This window comes from Sceloporus undulatus, chromosome 4 (assembly GCF_019175285.1).
Source record: "Sceloporus undulatus isolate JIND9_A2432 ecotype Alabama chromosome 4, SceUnd_v1.1, whole genome shotgun sequence".
NCBI lineage: Eukaryota > Metazoa > Chordata > Lepidosauria > Squamata > Phrynosomatidae > Sceloporus > Sceloporus undulatus.
In genome coordinates this window covers 202,090,505-202,112,070 of record NC_056525.1, presented here as the reverse complement: position 1 = coordinate 202,112,070, position 21,566 = coordinate 202,090,505, and the positions used below count along the sequence as shown (strand labels likewise).

The following is a 21,566-nucleotide window of genomic DNA, read 5'->3' as shown; positions in this document are numbered from 1 at the left end:
GTTTCTTAACTAAGAATACTAAGCTAAGATCAATCATGCATTTTTAAAACCAATATTAAGCATTTATGTCCTGTATTTTACTTGTAATCCTTTGTAGGAGAACATAAGCAGGGGAGGATGCCCCTGGGTAAGGAAAAGTTGCCATCTCTTAAGACAAATCTACCTCCTAAGGCTATTACAAGCACTATTTTGAGCTCAGTGAAAGGATGGGATTTAAAATAAAATAACAAATCAGTATCTTCAGAAATCAATTCTTATATGGCCACCCTAAACAACCTAAAGTTAGAATAATTATCTATATAATCTATTGCTCTTAATTTATCAAGGCATACTCCTCTCCCTCGCCAGTACTAAACTTGAATGAGAAGTAATGAATTTTTTGAAGCTTAGCAACAAAAGTTGAGTTTATGAAAGAACATTTTCACTTAATTTGTACCCATAAACATTCTATACTTGAATATATTGTTAAACAGAAGTTTATTTGCAGTACTGTAAACTAATTCATCAGAAGCATGGTAAAAATGAAAAAAAAACCACGATGTAGAGTAGAGCACTAAAGCATTTCCAATTTTGGCTTTTTTCAGGATATTCAGTCTGGCAGTTTTATTGTTACACCCCTTTCACAATAGACAAGATGCTTACCATATTAAGATTACACATCACCCAAAAAGAAAAAGAAAAACCAATTTAACACAGTCACTGTACATCTATGTTGAAAAACTGTCCTTGATGAAAATATACCTAGAAATGAAGAAGCAAATAAAACCTTTTAAGAAAGAGTAATGTCTTCATAATGTGCCATTTTATGAGTTTTGATGCTTCCTGTATTTTTCGTTCATTATAATATGGTTTAACCTACATAATTAAGGCAAACAGCTAATCCATTTCTGAAGAGGTGTTTTGGAAGTTGTGAGCAAACAGCAAACATTTGGCTTTAAAATAGATAATGCATATGTAGCTTCTGGTAATATTATACATAAAGCATTTTCGGACTCTAGAATAATGACAAGAGGACAAACATGCTAACATGTCAATAATGTTTAAAATTCTGCATCTAAGCAATTTCTAATGATGCTTCTGTAGTAAAGGTACCAAGCTCTAAATGTATAGAATGTATGCAAATGCATTAAAGAATTATAGCTTGGCAAATACACCCAAGCAGGTTATTAAACTATATATACAGAAAGTAAATGATAAATACAGAATTAAAGAGTCCTTCCATTTTTCTTGAGAGCTTTGAAAATGGATAAAAGTTGAGGACAGTTCTACAATATTAAACATTAGGTTACCACAGTATTTGGGTAACCTAATTTCACAAACTGATTAAAATACTCTGATGACTTTGTAGTGTTTAATACGGTTTGTAGGCAAGGGCACAAGACAACATTTAACAAAAATAATCACATCAATTGACTTTGAAATCAAATGGAAATATAGATATGAATACAATCTCCAAAACCTGTCTTTAAGTGAACATTAACCATTTATTCAAAGTTGTACAAGAATTTGAAGAATAAAGTCTTCTGCAACATGATGCCATCTTACAATAATTTCATGTCGTAGTTGAAATTGAGCGGGGGAGGGTGAAACAAGTTAGTAGGCCGCATCAGACAGCTAGGAAGTAAAAATAGGTTCAACAGCAGCCTCCACCAGCCTGTTGTCCTCCCTGATTGCCTGTAAGTGTTGCATTAGTAGCAGCATGCTGCGGGCCGATTTTAATGCCATTTGCCTGAAATAATAAAAAGTTGAATGCACATTAATACTCCGAAACACTGCTACAGGCTACAACATTTGAAAGTAGTTAACCTATTTCTGATTTATGAACAGCTAAATTAGTTGTCTCATTTTCATGATAATCAAGCTGTAGGGGGAAAACCCTATTAAAAAAACCCTGTCTGGTAACAATTAGGTAAATGACATCAAGAATAAGATTCTTGCTCTATTACTTCAATTTTTCATCATTTCTGTAGCACAGAATCTACTGATCTATCACTGACACTATGAATGCATACAGTATGGACAACACTTACACATGAAAATGGTTCAAACTGTTTCATAAATCTAGAAATCCTTAATATTCCTAATAAACCCTTGTTCCTACGAAGAGACAATAAAGTTCAGGTTTCCACTGGTCTCACACAGCAAAGCATTTTTGCCTCCCGACTGCACGTTTTTCCTATGTTGAGTCAGCTGTACAGGCTAAGGGCATACAAGTGTTCTGTGTCATCAATAATTTCTATGATCCCCAAAGACATGGCAAGTTGCCAAGAACCACACACAGAGCAGTTCTTTCATTCATCAAACTCACACTTATATCTTAACCCAGACTCCCTCAAGTGGATTTTACCTAAAATACAGCAATTTAAGAAAAGTAATACAGTAGCTTCATAAATTAAGCTCTTAAGGAAACTTTGCGTCACAGTAAATCTCAGATTTATAGTGCTTGGCAGTTGTTCTGCAACAGTAGTAGCCTTGGGGTTTCTGGCACTCGCTAAGTATTGACAGCAGCTGATGTGGTTTCTTTTCACTCTTTGACTCCTCTTTAATAAAAAGCATGCCCTATGGCTCATTGGTTTTGCCCCCTCTGGGCTGGTAGCAACTTCTTGAGGAATCAAGGAGCCAGAGTTGGCATTGAGCCAAGTAAATAGCATGCACGGTTGGCTCCTGACAGCAAACTGCAATCAAATCTCCATAAGGAACAGTAAAGCAGTCAGATTCTGTATGAAACTAGACAGATATTAGCAGGGCTTAGCGGCCATGATTACCGTCCAATATATAAGGCTATCTACTGCTTACTAAATAATAGCCCATTTAACATTATTACATGAGCTTGGTCAAGTTCAGGAGGAGCCATTCTAAACAAAGCAAGGCCTATAATTCTTCCTTCTATGCTGGCCTTACATGGGACATGCAGCGCTGTTTACATGCATCCAGGGGCCTGCAGCTCTTCAGAAACTTAAAAAGTAGCTCAGAAGCAAGATGCCCTACATAAGCAGGGGAAATGTTAAACTTATCTGCTTGTTTACAATGGCTGCCAGTTGGGCAGTGAATCTACTGTGGGTTTTACTTCAGATATTAAGGTGCAGGATCTATTTAGGAGTTAGGGCTCAGACCAAAACCAGGAGTAGGTTTCAATAAAATGTCAGCTAAAATCTAAAACAGATACACTAGTCGACAAGGGAAGCTATGAGCCACCAATGCTCTCTTATGAAAATAATGAGTGCAACTTGTGACACTGTAGTCTTTAACAAAGTTTAGTTTTCCAAAGATGCTATGCACCTTGGGCTTTAATTTAAATATATTTATTTGGTTACTTCAGTCACTTTTTCACAAGAAGATTCCACATTACTTCTATAGTTCAAATATGTTAATCAAGAAATATTAGGACAAAATCTGAGTTTCAGACTATCTCCATCAAATAAATAAATAAAACAGGGCATAATCAAGTAAGTATTCACTAGGGAAAACTAATATCTTCTTGCAAAAATAAACCTATCAAAAAGTAATAAGCAGAACTGATCTTAGTTTTCTGCCTGAACAAAGAGTAATCCCCCCCCCCAATTTCTTACATTAATGGAGAGCAACACATGGTCCACTGGCTGCATACAGCCCCCACCTGTTTTTGAATCCTCTTTGCACAAAAGGAGGGGATAATTTTTCCCCTTCAAATAAGGGGGAACTGCTGTTCATTAAGGCCACCAGGAACAATGCTTCTCTTCTAAAGCTCTCCTTTAGTATAAAACAGTATTTAAAAAAAAAACTGCAAATGAACTTCCAGTCAATTCCAATTGTACAAAAAAGTCCTACAAAATGGTTTTGGATGTGATGTGGACTGTGTTGTTGTTGTGTGCCTTCACAAGTCATTTCCGACTTACAGCAACAGAGGGGCAAAATTAAACCCTAGACCTGTCAAAGTTGCTCATTTTTGTCTTACCAAGTTCCCAGGAGTTGGAGGATAAGGAAAATGGAAGAACAATTTTGAGACAACCAAATCCTAATCCTACAGCATTATGGCCTTTCCCTACAAAGCTATTCAGGAAAAGAATTCCTGTTGGAAAAACCAGGAGCTCAGAGCTTCAGAGATTTCTAGAAGAAACTATTTGGGAGTTTTTCAGCTTGGCTACAAGTCTCATTTTGGAATGGAAACTGTTTTTGTTGCTCTAGCAAAGTACTTGTACTAGGGATACCAAGAATGCAACACTGTTGGTTCTCTGGCAATTTACAGCCAGATACGATACCACAGAGCATGGTGGGGACCAGACACTCTTGATGCTCCCCATTCCCAGCATTTTGGGAAATGAGCTAAAATTGGTAAAATGCAGCTCTGGTAAAATTGATAAAATACACAATCAACAATAGAAAATATACAAAAATGGACACTGAAAATATGGCCCCCAAATGTTTATTTTGGCAAAATGTTTGCTGGGGGAGTAATCTGGATTACTGTGGGAGCAAAAACTGACCAGCTTACTCTAAAAGTTGCTCATTCCTGCCATAGAAAGCAGTATCTTGGGTTGTCTCAATGGGATGGGGATTGATGATACTGTATCTCTTGGCCAGTTCATGGTGTTCTTAGGGCTCTATTTAGGTAAGATGCTAAATAAGAGGTGTGTACTGTGGAGTCATCAGTACGTAGCTGATACCACATGCTCTCATTTTTACCTGATTGCAGAGTGTCAGTAGAAAGACTGGCCTCACTGTCTCTAGAAACTGAAGGCTTCTTAAGAAAATAAGTACTCTGTTAAGAGTAGAACCCTGATATTATATTTTATTATAGCTATGGGCCATCCCCAAAAAGGCTAAAAGACAAAACTACAATTCATCTTCTTGAACCAATATGGTAAAACCCTATCCAAAAAACTTAATGCTAGCTAATTTAACTTGCCCGTAAAAAAGGTGCAATAGTAGCAGCACTTTTTTTTTTAATTTAACAGCTTTATTCAAACGTTGTGCTCCACAAATAAGGCAGATTTGGAAGCACTAATGGTAGTAATTGTTTAATAACAATTATTTTTTTAAAAAAATTAGTCAACAACAATAAAAATTGAAAGTTAATAGTAGCAGCACTTTTAATAAAATCTACACACATGTACACACACATGGGGGGGGGGGATTCTGCCCTTTATCCAAAGATTTCAGAGTGGTGTACAATAAAACCAGTTCAATAAATTTAAAACAGTGTAAAAATGGTGTGCCTGCATAATATGTGGGTGAGCCTTACGCAACTTTCAGCATATGCTGAAAGCTGTGCTGGGAAAAGGGGTGACGCACCCCATAAGGGGTAATGGCACACGCCACCGCGCGCACGAGCCCCATTCATTTAAATGGGTCTCGAGCCTATGTGGCATTCTCCTTATGCGAGGGGGGGTGTCCAGAATGGATCCCCCACATAAGGGAAGGACGGACTGTACTAAAGATAATTTTAAATGGTTAAAAGCATATTAAACAATTAACAAATTAAAATATAAACAAACATGCTATAATAGTTTTAAATTATTTGGAAACATGCATATTTGGAGAGGTGCGCCTTCAAGTACCAAGGTCCCAAATCATCTAGGGTTCTAAATATCATTACTAGCACTGTGAATTCAGACCAGAAATGTATTGGCAGCCAGTGCAATTAATTTAAAACTGATGTTATATGAGTTTTGTACAGTTGTCCGTTCCCTTATGCGGGGGAGCCGTTCCAGACCCCTGTGTAAGGGAAAAATGTGGATGCTCAAGCCCCATTCAAGGGAATGGGGCTTGTGCCAGGGGCAGCGTGCATGCGCCATTATCTTTTTCAATGGCACTACTCCTTCCGGCGCAGCTTCCATCATATGCTAGAAGCTGCATAAGGCACGCCTGTGTATGACGCAGGTGCACTGTATGATGTTCCAGTCAACAGTTTAGCCGTTGCATTTTGCACTAGCTGTAGTTTACAAGTTGACTTCAAGGACAGCCCCACACAGCAATGCATGGACGACTGTGAATAAGTTATCACTACCATAATTGGCAGACTAGTCTGAGCTGGCTCCAAACACTCAGCGCTATGCAGTCTCCCTGGTCCCCAATGGTAGCCACATGGCTGCGCCACCATTGAGGATAATGGGACTTGAGCAACTGCGGATTTTGGTATCTGCAGTATCTTTTTCTGTCACAGTGGACAGTTCCTGTACAGTAGACAAGTTACCACTGTCATTTTACAGCAGTAAAACCTGCTTCTGAAAGCTCATGATACCACACAGAGAAATGAATTTGTGTGGACTTTTCTCTTTAGAGGTTTTATGCTTGATGGAGACATACAATAATTTCAATTGTAATACTAAAAGCAAGTACATAAAAATGTAGTATACGCATAGTAAGAGCTCGGGATAGGGTTTATATACCAAAACTAGCACAAAAGCTGATTTCAGTCTGAAGTAATTATTTTGTCTCTTATGCATTAATTTTCTGTAAATGTGTTTTATACTTACAGGTAGCATTCTAACCATTTGAAAAGCTTACCTCATTATTAATGTCAAAGACCCCTTCCTGTATTTTCTCATAGATTTCCTTTGCTGTATTAATAAATGCCTGAAAAAGTAAATTGAAAAGTGTAAGAAGTCCAATATTATGGACAGGTTAAGGCTGCCCCCCAAGTATCTGCAATTGGACTGTTCACCTAGAACTCCACAAAGACATCTTGCCTTTTATTCCCCAATGGTCATTTCAAGATTAATCTCCCATTTGAGCAATGCTTCAGTGATCTGAAGCTGGCCAATCTTCTTCTAATGCTAAGACAAGAGTCATTCAAGAGGTCACAGTAACCTCTAAAACAGTTTCTGGTTGGCCAACTGTATCACTGCTATCAGAGATGGCACCGCTTTCTCCACTAGAGCTACTTTCACCACTGGACAAAATAGTTTCTGTCTGTCATGGCTTTTATCCCACAAACAAAGAAAGCATCATCTTAACAGTGACTTCCCTGGAATTTTGTAATTAGAAATCTAAAGATCAATCTAAAAACCATTTCCCCCTTTTCCTCCTCCTTATTACTTTATAAAATTATTACCAAGTGGCTCAAGATCTAGGTTAAGGAGAGTCCTGCACAAAATACTACTAGAGGACTAAGGTATACTGTATTGTCTTATTACAGATCCCAGTTTTGCCCCTTTAATACAGGATATCTGGATGTCCAATGGAAAGAACTTACAACCAGATGTGTTATAACAACCTGAAAGTTCTTGGTTCTGAAATGGTAACGCTTTGTATGTTAATGTTGCATATTTATTCAAGTTAACTCCCATGGTGTCATCCTGAAATAATGTAACTAAAACTTCAGGTTGCTGCAGTAACTAACTATGTCTTGTATCAAAGCCATGTAAAAAGAAAATGTTTCTTTTAGATGTAGGACTAGAAAAAACCTCTCATGTTTTTCTTGACATGGGATACATTTTCACAAGAATGCCCTTAGTCAAGCCCTTCCAGGAATTTGTTCAGTATGAAGTACTCTGCCCCACAGGAAGATCAAATAGGATTTTACATTTTATTGCTTTAAAAGCATATTGAAGCAGTATCACTGCTAATTGATTTTGTGTAGAATTTGGTACAGAAAAATGATCTAGGGGCCTGGGTTGAGCTGCTGCTAGAAAAAAAAGCAGATTCTATGATGTGGATCATTTGGAAATGGATCAAAACTAAAACTGCCAATATCACACAGCCTGTACAGATATATGGTGCAATCACATTTGGAATAATAAGTACAGTTTTGATTACCACATATTAAAAATGCAATACAACTGGAAAGAAGGTGACAGGGTAAAGACAACCAAAATAGTTAAGGCACTAGATTAAAACTTTCTCATAAGTTTGCAGTGCTTGGGGCTTTTAGCCGAGGAATCATATTAAAGCAATGTAAAATTACACATGAAAATAGATGAGGGTTTGTTTATCTATTTTGGAAGGATGCAAGATACAGGGAAGATAAAAGGACATATTTATAACTCACAATCTAAACAATCTGCAGGGGGTACTGATGGTCACCAACCTGGATGGATTTAAAAGGGGATGAGACACATTTATGGAGTGTTAGGTTACCAATGGCTATTAACTGTGATAGCTACCCCCAGTGTTTGGCCAGTATGCCTCTATATATCAGTGGTTGAGGAACACAAGCAGGAGCATGCTATTACAATAGTGTCCTGTATGCAAGTCTCCCATAGGCCTGCATATAAATAGCATTACCTGAAAGTAACTGGTTACAGGTTGCTAATTACTTGCAATCACTTCTGTTTTCCAGTAACAAAGGTGACATGATGATAACAGAACAAAAATTAGAAAGCACGTACTCACAGTAGAAGAGTAGAAGGAAATGAGATGGCACATGCTGTTGATGGTCCAAAAACTTTATTATCTTAAAAAGCCTAACATGTTTTGACCTTGTCACCAGTTGGCCTTCTTCAGGGGCTATTACCAGGGACCTCATTTCCTTTTACTCTTCTGTCATGATGATAACATAAGGAGAGAGGACTTCAGGTTCCAGCAATATAGTGGTCCCTTCATATCTGTGGGGAAGTGATTCCAGATGCCGCCACAGGTAAGAAAAAATGTGGGATATCAAGTCCCATTGTTTCCTATGGTGGCACAACAGGTGTGCAGCTACTTGCCGGAGGAAGCTCAAATCCACAGATAGCAAGCCCATGGATAAGAGCCCACTGTACATCTATAATTATGTCAGTGTAATATGCCTTTAAAACAACAGAAAAATATTTTGACTGACTGACTGATGACTCACAACCAAGATTCTATATTAGTGGACCAGGAGAGTGGTCACATGTCAGCTCCAGATGACAGTTGGAAGGTTTGGTTGGTTGTGAGCTATTGTTGGAGCAGCAGTTTATTGCTGTGAGCTACTTTGTTTGTAGATATGAAGCAGACATTGACGCTGATTGAAAGTCAGAGAGGAGTGTACGCTCATCCCTCCATATTTGCGGCTTTGATATTTGCGGATTTGATTAATATGGTCTCTCTAGGAATATCTAGGTCCTCCAGTGCAACTCTATGGTCAACTTTAACTGAAAGTCACATGGAAAGACTTAGAGATTCCTAGGGAGAACACTCCATTAGGCATTTGTAGCTGCTTCAGTGCAGTTCTATGGTCAATGTCTGGCAGATGTTGACCACAGAGTTGCACTGGAGGACCTAGAGATTCCTAGAGAGGTAACTTCTCAGGTAAAAATATGAGTGTTTTTGTTATTTGCAGTTTTCCCATATTCACGGGGGTCTTGTGCCTCTAATCCTAGCGAATATGGAGGGGCATGTGTATATACATATGTATGCTGTTTTATATAGTACATATTATAGCTGAAGATAAAAACCTCCAGGACTTTGGATGAATCAACTGTTTATGAGCATTTCCTTTAAGTGTGAAAAGTGGTCAGTGCATTACCAATACAAATAGCTGAGGGTTTTGTTTTTATACTCTTCTGTGTACATTGTTTTGGCTGTAGCTGGTGATTTTTACACAGACTTCACCAGTAGTTGGCCTTTGTCCCAATTTAATATACTGGCTGACAATTTTTTAGTTGGGTGTATCACCTGATCCCTCACCAACATGTCCCTTTCTCCTATATCCGCTCTTTCAATAATTAGATAAATTCCAACAGTTCCAAAAATGTAAAGATATACAATTAAAGACTGAGAGTGAATAAAGGATGAATTAGAGATTTAGAGCTACTGACAGTTAACTGGGTTCATTTTTATCCAGTTTCTTCTTTTGCAGCTAAATTAATGACCAAAGGATATGTTCTAAGACTCCCAACTGTATTTGAGGAAATATATGAAAATCCTGAGCATCAAACTAAAGGCTTAGCCTCAACCATTTGTAACTGTTTAATTGTGCACACCTATGGAGATGCATTTAATTTTAAAATGGCCTGGGAATCAGATCTGGGAATTATAATTTCAGAAAAAGATTGGAATAATATGTGGTCATCACCTTCTTTTAAATCCCGATCCCCATTAACTGGAAAAAATGCCTTAAATATTGTCCATAAATAGTATCTTATCCCACTTAAAATGATGAAGATTAGGAAGCAATACATCATCAAATTTCTGGAGAGTGTGTTGAGTTACTGGAACATACACCCATATGCAGCTAGACTGCCCTACAGTAAACTCTTTCTGGTTTATTGTTTTAAAGCAAATTACAATAATTAATAAAGAAGATATTAGATAGTGCCCTGGACTTTTATTGTCCTCCATTCATTCTAAAGAAAACAGACACGTAAAAGATAAAAATGTGATTGTTTTTCTCATTACTGCTGCTCAAATGGAAATTGCTAGTTGTTGGAAATCATAGATTACAGGAGCTATGGCTTTAGAGAAATTGTTACATAGTATGAAAGTAAATAAGGGACTAATAAGAATGATACTTTTGTGAAATATGGCTTCATGTAATGAATCTGTGGATACACCACAAATTGTGAGACCATATTTGAGCCAAAACACACTGCAGAAATAACTCAGTTTGTGACTGCTTTAACTGCTCTGGCTCAGTGCTAGAGAATTCTGGGAACTGTAGCTTATTGAGACACCAGACCTCTCTGACAGATAAGGCTAAATTTCTAAAACAAACAAACAAAACAAAAAACCAACCAAACCCCTACAGTTCCCATAATTTCATAGTGTTTAGCCAGGGCAGTTACAGTGGTCTCAAACTAGATTATTTCTGCAATGTGTTTTGGCCCTTAGAATCTGGTTAGGTATTATGAGAACAAGCCCTGGCAATAAGGAAGATAAATCTTCTAGAACTTGTATATGCCTTGCTCTTTGTTGTGGGTATTAGGGTGACAATGAGGTGTACAGGAGACTGTGCTTTCTGTCACAAGCCAGCACACTAGCATTTTTTTAAAAAAATTAAACTAGTTACTTTAGAGAAATGGGAAGGCAAATTTACCTTAAAAATAATAATCATTGTAGCTGTTACAGTGATTGACCGGGGGGGGGGGGGGGTGGAGCTATTTACATTAAAATTATTGTTGCTGTGTGCCCTAAAATTGTTTCTGACTTATGGCAACCCTAAGGCAAACCTATCATAGGGTTTTCTTGGCAAGTTTCTTCCAAGAGGCGTTGCCATTGCCATCCTCTGAGGCTGAAAGAGTGTGACTTGCCAGTGTCACCCAGTGGGTTTACATGACCAGGCCTGAATTCGAACCCTGGCCTCCAGAGTCACAGTCCCAACTGAAACCAATACACCACACTGGCTCTCTACACCATAATCTTTCCAAATTTAGTAAACAGAATGCTGGACTAGATAACATTTTTGTCTGCTCTTCTTATGTTAGTAATGCAACTCTTCATCTTAACATTCACTGAAGCATGGGAATCTTATGTCCCATTTTACCAGATCACATAGGTTTCTCAGACTCTTAAATCACACATTATTACTCAGACAAGTGGATCTCAGATTTCACACCCCTCCCATAAATTAAATCAGGAACACTGGTATCAACTCATATGTTGCTGAACTACAATTCCCACCTTCCCAACCAATACAGGCTTCTCTTTCTTATTATTTTAACATTTCAGTCTTCTGAGGATGACTTTGCTAAATTAGTTTTGTTTTTGAAGGAAACAATATGACAATGGAATTATCTTCAATAAAAAAGTCTAAGATTTTTTCTCCTTTAAAAAATACTTTCCTGAATGTGACAGTTTTCAGAATTTGTAACAAAATAAAAAATGACCTTGAGAATGACAGAATGTTGACTGCTGAAGACTAGAAATATACCACACAGGAAATCATGAAAGGTTCTGTGAAACAAACCACATGTGTACTGTTTGACACATAAACTGGTGGTGTTCTTCTATTTTAACATTACTGGAGGAGCTTCAAAAACAGTATGTCATGTAAGACTTTGAGGACAGGAGGACAGCCAATATTACAAATCAAGCTCTACTGTTGTGCCAAGGTTTTACTGTCATACAAATGCGATCGTCTCCTCACATTTCCCATGCCTGGTCACAAATCTAATTCAAATATTAAAAAGTAAACAGGGTTCATGGAGGGGAACAAATCATACCTTTCCTAATTTCTACACTAGAAGCATTTGACTGCTGAACTTGCCACCAGAGCTTTGTTTCCTAATTAACAGGACTGATATGTTTTCACCTTTAAAGGCCTTACAGCTCCCTAGAGTAATCAATCTACTGCAGCTCAATTACTGCACCAAGTGCATACCACAGCCAATGAAGGAGACTTGAACAACTGCAGCCATGAGTAGAAAGATATGAATATGCATAAACTCTAAGTGGGTGATCGAATCATCACAGAGGGTCATGAGAATTTGCAGCAAAATAATGAGAAGAATTAATCATTGCAGATTCACAAGGCACTTAGGAAGTGAGTAGGTTTTTTGAATGAGCAGTGGAGCTCAAAAATTGGCATTTAGCCAACTCTGAATTGATTTGCAGTCTTCAAAATTTGATACACACACACACACATATATATGGGTACATGCATCCAAATGTACATACATATGAATGTATGCATAGGTGCATGTATGAGAACATACATATGTATGTAAGTATGCATGGGTGTATGTGTGTGTTAAACATTTGCTTCTAATAATTTACAAGAGGCAGTGTGCAAGTGGAGGACAACCCATTTGTGTAAGTCACAGAGACCACAAATAAGAATATACCAATTATTGCAATGGCCTAATATGTTACAGTAACTGAGAACTCCAACCATAACTCCACACTACAGCACACTTATGGGGCTAGTTCCATTAAGTACAAAATGATCTTCAAATTATGTTATGATAAGAATCAAACAAATAAATTATTTGATATTTAGCACACAGAAGGCTACATTACAATACTTATTGGAATTGGCTTGCAAAATTATGTATATCAAATTCTTAAACATTAGTTTAAACATAACGTAGACCAGCACTACACTAAATGGTGGTTTGTCGACAAACACCAGCTTATGAGCCATCAACAGCTGGTCCACAGTGAGTTTCCAAGCCACAATACAAATTTGATAATAATACGGCACAAACATGGTACAATGGCTATACGGTTATATGCGGGCGCGCCTTATGCGTCTTCCAGCATACGCTGGAAGACAGGCCAGAAGAAATGGCGCCACGTGCTGGAAAGAATAATGGTGTGCCGCCACGCTACCGCGAGCTTTAATGGGGCTTGAGCCTATGCGGAATTTCCCTTATCTGGAACAGATCCCCTGCATAAGGGAAGGGACTACTGTACTTATCCCTGACATACCGGCGGCCGGGGGGGGGGGGGTGTTCTCATCTACCACATCACATAGCCTGACAAACAATGACTTAAACAACTATTCAGAAGTACTCTTATAGAAAATGGAAACCATGAAGCAGCATTTAGAAAAGAGGTGAGGAAAGTGTGGCCTACAGGTGTATGCTATGTCCTGTCTCTTTTTACCGCTCCCCCTGATGACAAAAACCCACACACCTGACCTCAGCTTTTAAAAAACAGGATGGAAGTCACGCCAAATGCCACAAAATACTTATCCAGGGTTTTACAAATGAAACTCAGAAAGTTTGATTATTTCATGTGCAGAAGGTAGGAGACAAGTTTCTGTGCTCCTCCCACAATCTTCTATGTACCCCCAAAATCTACTTCCACACGTTGGGAGTGAACAGCGTGTGAAGCGTATTGAGGTCTGCAGGTAGAATGAAGACTCAAAGAAAAATGCTGCCCCAACTTCCAGTTAAGAGACTCTGTTGGAATCCAATTCCTTATGCCAAGAGGAAAGAATGCCCTCTTTTGCATAAGAAAGAGAAAGGTTTTGAATATTCAGACCTCTGCCTGAGGACAACAGATGATTATACACATTTGATTTTATTTTTAACAGAATCAAATCTGTTTTTCAGTAGATACAAGCCCTAATAAGAAAGGACATGATATTAATTTATTTTAATTTATTTACATGCCGCCTTTCTCCCAGAGTGGGACCCAAGGCGGTTCACAGAAGAAAACAGCCTTCAACCTCTCTTTACAGCAACATTATTATAAAGGTTGTTTTTATTGTGCTGGTACTTAGGAACATGGGAAGCTGCCTTATATAAATCATAGACCAATGGCCCATTTCACAGAGTACTGATGACACTGACTGTTAGCAGCTCTTCAAGTTTTCAGGCAGGATTCTTTCTTGGTCTGTATTCACACTACAGAAATAATGCTGTTTGACATTATTTTGACTGCCATGGTTCAGTGCTATGGAATCCTGCTTTTTTTGGAGTACCAAAGCGTTCTGACAGAGAAGGCTAAATATTTCACAAAAATTACAAGTAACAGAATTCCACAGTGCTGAGCCATGGCACTTAAAGCAATGTCAAACTGGATTATTTCTGCAGTGCAGACATGGGCCTAATTCTACATGGGGACTTCAGGGATTAAACCTTTTCCATGCCAAACATTGACGTATGGCCTCTTAGTATTTATCCACTGCAGATTATTTCAGTAAGAATGCAGGAATATAAAATTTTAATACATACATTATTTACTATGTATTATTTAATAAATTATGTACTTAATAAATATTTATTAATAATAAATAAATAACCATGCTTTTGTTACAAGCACTCATACAAGAAAATTTGTTAACTGCCCTCAAGTCAATCTCGACCCATGGCGACCCTATCCTCCTCTGCTCTGCTTAATTCCTGCAACCCCATAAAACCCGTGACCTCCTTAATAGAGTCCATCCATCTGACATATAGCCTTCCTCTCTTCCTACATCCCTCCACCTTTCCCAGCATTATTGTCTTTTCTAATGAGTCCTTCCTTCTCATGATGTGCCCGAATTACGACAGCCTCAGTTTGGTTATCTTGGCTTCCAGGGAGGCTTCCGACTTGATCTGCTCTAGGACCCATTTGTTTGTCCTTTTGGCTGGGATCCTCAGCACTCTTCTCCAGCACCACATCTCAAATGAATTGATTTTCTTCCTATCATCTTTCTTAACTGTCCAGCTCTCACATCCATATATGGTAATAGGGAATACGATGGCATGTATGATTTTAACTTTTGTGCTGAATTGTATATCTTTGCATTTTAGAATCTTTTCTAGTTCTTTCACAGCCACTCTCCCCATTCTTAATCTTTTTCTGATTTCCTGACTGCAGTCCCCATTTCTATCAATGTTTGATCCCAGTTATGGGAATTTACTATTTCTATTTCTTCATTGTCTATACTTTTTACTTTATTTCACATAAACATGTATCTGAACTACAGTTCCCAATTAGGCTTCATATCAGAGAAATAATGTCAACTTTTTATGAACGGGGACATAGTTCAGTTGTAGAGTTTGCTTTGTATGCATTTAACCCCAGCATCTCTAGCATCAAAAAATCTCAACCAGTATGGCTGGGAAAGACAAAAATATTAGTCTGCTGACAGTAAAAGTAGACACATAATAGCCTACACAGAATAGTAGTTAACACAAGGCAGCAGTTTTATGTGTTAATATTTTCTTGGACTTAAGATTTAGAGTGAGGCTTCAGGATTGAATCTGCCTTTGCTTGCAAATGAAATACCTGACAGAAGTCACAGAAATATCTGACAGATAATCTTCAAATATTTACTTAAAATATATAGTTTAAAATAATCCTCATAAATAATTTTTTAGGGAGAACACAGAACTATGTGGTCAAGTTATTTACCCAGTCAACAAACTGAACATCAGAACATCAAATTGGTCCTCCGTATGTTACGGACTTTAGCTCTTACAATTCTGAAACACTGGGCAAGCTGGCTAGGGCTTCTGGGAGCAGAAGTGCCAAACACTGGGAGAACCAGAATTTCAGAACTAATGGAGAACACCACAACAAAAAGCATTAAAAACTTTTTCTTCCCACAACACTGAAACAGATTCCTCAGTCCTTTTCTCATGTAAAATGCTGCCATCTAGTGGTTGCAATTTATCCTTGTTAAATAAGAAGCACACTGCTTAATAATTTGTAACACTATAGTTAAATACATACATTATTTTATTTTTAAAAGAAAATATTCATAATTCACTAAACATAGGTGTCAAGAGATTTGAGCATATTTTTGGAGCTGAACCATCAGTGCCAAAAATGTTTGGTTGGATTCAAGCTGTGTTTAATTTTTGGGGAAAGATGGTATATAAATCATGACAATGAGATGTTTTGTTTTGTTTTTGGTATGTAATTGCAGACACGTGTGTGTGTGTGTGTATCTATATATTAAATTATTATTACAGTTTCAGTTATATATACATATGTATATAATTTTCAATAGATGAATTTACACACACACACACACACACACACGAGTACAGATAACTTCTGTACACCCTGTATATCCATCTAACCAACACATTAAGAAATATACTATCTTTAAAATCCACCCAGATCAGAACATAGACAGTAAAAGTAGAAAATATGCTTATTTATTGGAATATAACATCAAGAACATTTACTTATCAGATAATGAGGAATAAAGAATGCTTCTTTACCTAATAGGCAAAAACCCTTTGTCCTTGAGATGAATATGGCATCAATACAACCCCCCTGTACTAAACATAAACATCCAACAAACTATAAGTTAATTTATCAAGTTTTCTTTGATTGACCTTTCATTACTGTATTTTTCCTCTGAAATCAAATAAACTGAAGGAGAGCCAACAATTAACATTCTTAACTGAATAGGGACAGCACCTGTATGTCTAATTATAGACCTATTAGTCTCCTGAATGTAGATTATAAAATTTTTACTTTGATTTGGGCTTCAAGATTAAAAGATATTTTGAATGAAATAATTGGAAAGGAACAGAATGGGTTTTTACCCGGGAGACAAATAAGGAATAATATTAGAACGATTTTAAATAGCTTAGAGTACTATCATGTGAACAATGACAAACAATGTGCTTTGATTGGACTGGATATGGAAAAAGCATTCGATAATTTAAGTTGGGAATTTTTATTTCAAGTATTAAAGAAAAGGGATATGGGAAACATTCTTAACTGAACAAAATTCATTTCTCACTGACATATGCACTCTAACAGATCAGCAAATCTTTTTTTGGGAAACATGCATTTTTCTTGTTCCTGCTAGCTGGATTCATTATATTTAATTAACATAATTTTATGAAGTAATTTCTTTTTCAAAATTTCAGATATTTGAGATGCAAGATAAAATTAAAAAGTTAAATAGTTATTGGAAAACAGAGGGGGATACGTAGGAAACTTATTCTATGGTATTTTATCCAATGGAAAATACCTATGGAGTAAGCACAAGATCAAGACCCAGTGGCTGAGTTCTTCTATCACGTGAGCTGACTTTCCATATGCAAAAGAAACTTTCCTTTACCCAACCCCGCACACACCCCCAAAACTGCTGTGGAGGATCCCTGATCTTCCAAAGCAAATTTTGAGTGGGAGTATGGGCGCAAGACAAGAAATCCTCTGCTGATGGACACCATTCCCTTGCTAGACAGACAGCACAGAATTTCATCAAATGGCTATTCACTAGACTTAGACATATGTCTTGTAATTCAGGGAAAATACTGTATTCTGATCTCAAAATATTGTTGTCATTGTATACCTTCAAACTGTTTCCAACTTATGGCGGCCATAAAGCAAAACTATCATTGGGCTTTCTTGGTAAGATTTGTTCGGGGGGGGGGGTGTCTTTGCCCTCCTCTGAGACTGAGAGTGTGACTTGCCCAAGATCACCCAGTGGGTTTCCATGGCTCAGTGGGAATTCAAACCCTGGTCTCCAGAGTCGTACTCCAACATTCAAACCACTACACTACACTGGCTATACCTATGTCTAATTCCTCACCTAAATCATCACCTGTAGGTAGTAACAGATTGTAAAGAATTCACACCAAATTACCTCTTCTACATTTGAAGCAGTTTTTGCAGAAGTTTCCATAAAGATAAGTCCATGTTCTCGTGCAAATGCTTCACCTTCTTCTTTTTTCACTTCTCTTCTAGACTCTAGATCACTAAAACAGAAAGAGTTATTTACTATACAAGAACAGGCTTGCTTGTCTAGGTAAATGTTTTCAGAGAAGATCAAATGTAATGTCACATTTTCCAAAGCTCAACATGGATACTTATCATTTTCAGACTTAGGGAGAAGCAACTTATTTACTAGCAGTGATTAAAAATTCATGCCAAGGTTGCAGGATCAGGGGAAGAAAATAATCACTCCAAAAAGTTCTCCATAGTGAATTATCATTGTCAGTCTTGAACCTAAGGGCCTTACCACATCATACAAGTCTCTATTTATTGACAATGTAATGCAGTAAAAATAACTCTTGCCTACTTTTTATATATGGTTCCAGCTGTCATACCCCTGAACTTTTTCTACTTCTGCAGAAGTAAAATATTCTTAATTCTCACCATATGAGTGCTTATACATCTATCAATAGAACAGTATTTTAGAAGCAGTTCATCCTTAAGTTACAAGGTCATAACTAGAAAATATATACTTTGAAATGTATACTAAGAAACACACATGCACACTATTTCACCACTTAAGTTCAATGGGATATTGGCTTGCAGCAAAAGTTCACTTCTATATAACTGGAAATCCTATGCATTTTCAATGACATATAAAACTGGAAGAACACAGACTAACTTAGGGGCGATACGAGGCACCCCTTCCAAAGGTGGACTGGGGCCAAAGCAACTGCACACCACGGTACCAATATGCCTTTTTGCTAGCCAAAAAAGAAGTGGCAAACAGCTGTTCCTTTTTGTGCCGGCAAAAAGTTGGCTCTTCCTCCTCGCAATGGCTGAAAGTCAGCTTTAAGGCACTCCAGTGGTGTGTGGCATATAAAAACTGAGCACCTGGAGCGCCTGGAAGTCAGCTTCATGTCCGAGAAGCCGAGTGACTTGAAGCCAGCTTCTGTGCATCTTGGAGGTGTGCGTCATCTGTACGCCATGCCCCCAAGCTGCCTGGAAGCTGGCTTTTTATGCCGGTCTGTTTTGCACCTTAGTCTTAGTCTCTTGTGCAGAAGTCTTTCACATCAGCAGGCCCAGAAGCCTGATTTTGGCAGCAACCATTTCATTTCATTTATTTAATTTTTATCTTGCCTTTCTCTCCACATAGGATCAAAGGCAACAAGATTTAAACAGGATACAGCCAAAATCCTGACTATAAAAAGCAAAAAAGTTCAACAAACTATCACAATAATGTACAAGTAATTTAAAATTGAATAAAGCATTTTGAGTGGTCATCTATGAACTCACACAAATGGGTTATCCTGTGCAGTGCATCAGAGCCTTATGTAAGTATTCAGGGAATAGCCCCACTCACCACCTACATCTCTAAATATGGGTCTTCCCATTGAAACCACCAGTTCTACGGATTTCCTTACAGAAATCGGAAGAACAGTCAGGACACGAGGGGAGGATGGGAAAAGTTGTGTGAGATCACAGATAATCACTCAAAGAATTACAGTTATAGGTATGCAACCTGTCCTTGGTGAACTTTGTGACTCACATGAAGCGAGACTAGCAAGCTACACAAATGTTATTTGCAAACAAATTTGTGAGCATAACACTTTCTATCTATACAAGGTAGTATCAATACATAACAAGTTTCAGAAGACAGAATTAATCTAAATCATCAATACACAATACAATACCAAGTTTCAGAATACAGACTTGCCCTGAAAGTAGCAATAATATTGTCAAGATATGGAAGAATAAAGTACAGATGTCCCAAAGGCAGTATGAGCTCAAGACCTTGAGTTCACTCTGTAATGAGAGCAACTTAGTAGCTGCCTAATAAATGTCCTCGAGCAATACCCCAAACAAGAAAGCAGAAGACATGGCAACAGCCCGTGATGAATGGGCTTGAATTTAAGCTAGAGGCTCCTTCCAAGTCAATTCAAAAGTGAGACAGATAACCAATATCACCCACTTCAAGAACTGCTGTGACAAAAGAAGCAGTTCTTTCTTTGCCAAAGCATGGCACTTAAAGAGTCTTTGTGAAGTCTGAAAGGCCCAAGTCCTATTGAGGTAGAAGGCTAAAGCACTATGCACGTCTCAACAATGCAACTTACTCTCCAAAAGTGGGATTCTGCATGAAAGCCTGGAGAACAATGTCCTGGTTGACATGGAAAACAGATACTACCTTAGGCAAAAAGGGGACGTTGGCTATCAAGACATCTTGATCAGGGTGGATTTTCAGGTACTGATGAACCACAGAGCTCTTCAGCCTCTCTAGTAGACACAATGGTTATCAGGAAGACAGATTTCCAAGAAAGCAACCAGAGATCACAGGCAGACTGCTCAAAAAGCTTCCCACAAACTTGGAACAAGAGCAATGCCAGGCTCCACCATGGGGTTAGGCACAACACTGGAGGAAGAAGGCTCTTATAGCTTTTCAAGAGCTTCTTAATGAGAGGACCAAGAAAGCAGGATGATTTCCCGAGCAACAGAAATTGCAGCGAGGCAACATCAGATAGATGAAAGGGACAAGTCCCTGGAAGTTAACATGAGTAGAAAATCCAGAACATATTAGGTATCAGCTTTAGAAGGAAGACTGTGAAAGAGAGTCAAGAAGTCTTGAAACTTCCTTCACACGAGATTCAGGGTGTTGAGGTTGGGATGTCTCATCTGACCTCAGTACAGGCTGAGAAGATCTGGTCTCCATGGAAGTCAAATGTAGACCCCTTGAGATAGGTGAAGAGGAGTGAACCACAACTACTGGGGCCACCACACATGATCAGGATATGAGTTGGTCTCATCTGGCATAGCTTGGCTATTACCCTTGTGAGAAGAGGAAAAGGAAGAAAACATAGACAGTGACACTTCCCCAATGAAAAAGGAAGGTATCTCTATGAGCCTAGGAGCATAACTCCTCATACTGACCATTTGTCTTGGAAGCAAAGAGGTCCAGTAGTAGACTGCCCCTGCAACAGAAGATTGGTACCAGAATCTCTGGATGGAGCATCCAGTTGTGAAATGAATTCAATATCTTGCTAACAGAATCCACCAGGACATTGTCTTCTTTTTTTTTTAAAATTAATAATCTTTATTGATATATTTACAATTAAAATACATTCTGTTTACATATTCCCATGTTAATCTTTTTTAGGACATTATCTTCTTGAAGAAGATGGACCGCTACTATTGCGATGTTTCTGTTGATACACCAATCCCAGAGGTCTCCATGATACAAGCCATGTTGGTATGCTCCTCCACAATGAAGTCCTGGATCAGAGATGGTTTACCATTCACCAACTGGCATTAAGCAGCAGAATTTTCAGCCCAGCAGGCAAGTTGCCAGAGCCAACCAGAATATTTGAAATGGGGGACAACCTGAAAGTAAGCAACACCCTGTGGCTTTCCTTTCTACCACAATAATAAGGATGACTCTCCATGCCATATCTCCCCCTGCCCATTACTGTTGTAATGGCTGCTCCCTGGACTGCTCCCCCTCCCATGCCTTCCTTGTCACACATTTTTTTAAAGGTTACAAACAACCCAATGCACTCCTCCCCTCACAACCAGAGGGTCTGGCCCTTGCCCTTATCCTCTCCCAAAATGGCAACCTCTAAAGGGGTGACACCCCC

The 21,566-nt window shown here is 38.2% G+C and overlaps 1 protein-coding gene across 2 annotated transcripts in view; it reads right to left on the bottom strand.

Moving 5' to 3' along the window:
- Window positions 1–460: 460 nt before the first annotated feature.
- RAB2A (RAB2A, member RAS oncogene family) overlaps window positions 461–21,566 on the bottom strand; it is a 105,252-nt gene continuing 84,146 nt past the window's right edge. For both annotated transcript variants that reach the window (XM_042463424.1, XM_042463425.1), the window contains exons 5-7: window positions 17,870–17,983; window positions 6,487–6,555; window positions 461–1,729 (exon numbers count right to left, since the gene is read on the bottom strand). In XM_042463424.1, coding sequence (XP_042319358.1) covers window positions 1,634–1,729; window positions 6,487–6,555; window positions 17,870–17,983 — 279 coding nt within the window. In that variant the 3' untranslated portion in view covers window positions 461–1,633. The remainder of the gene's footprint in view (window positions 1,730–6,486; window positions 6,556–17,869; window positions 17,984–21,566) is intronic.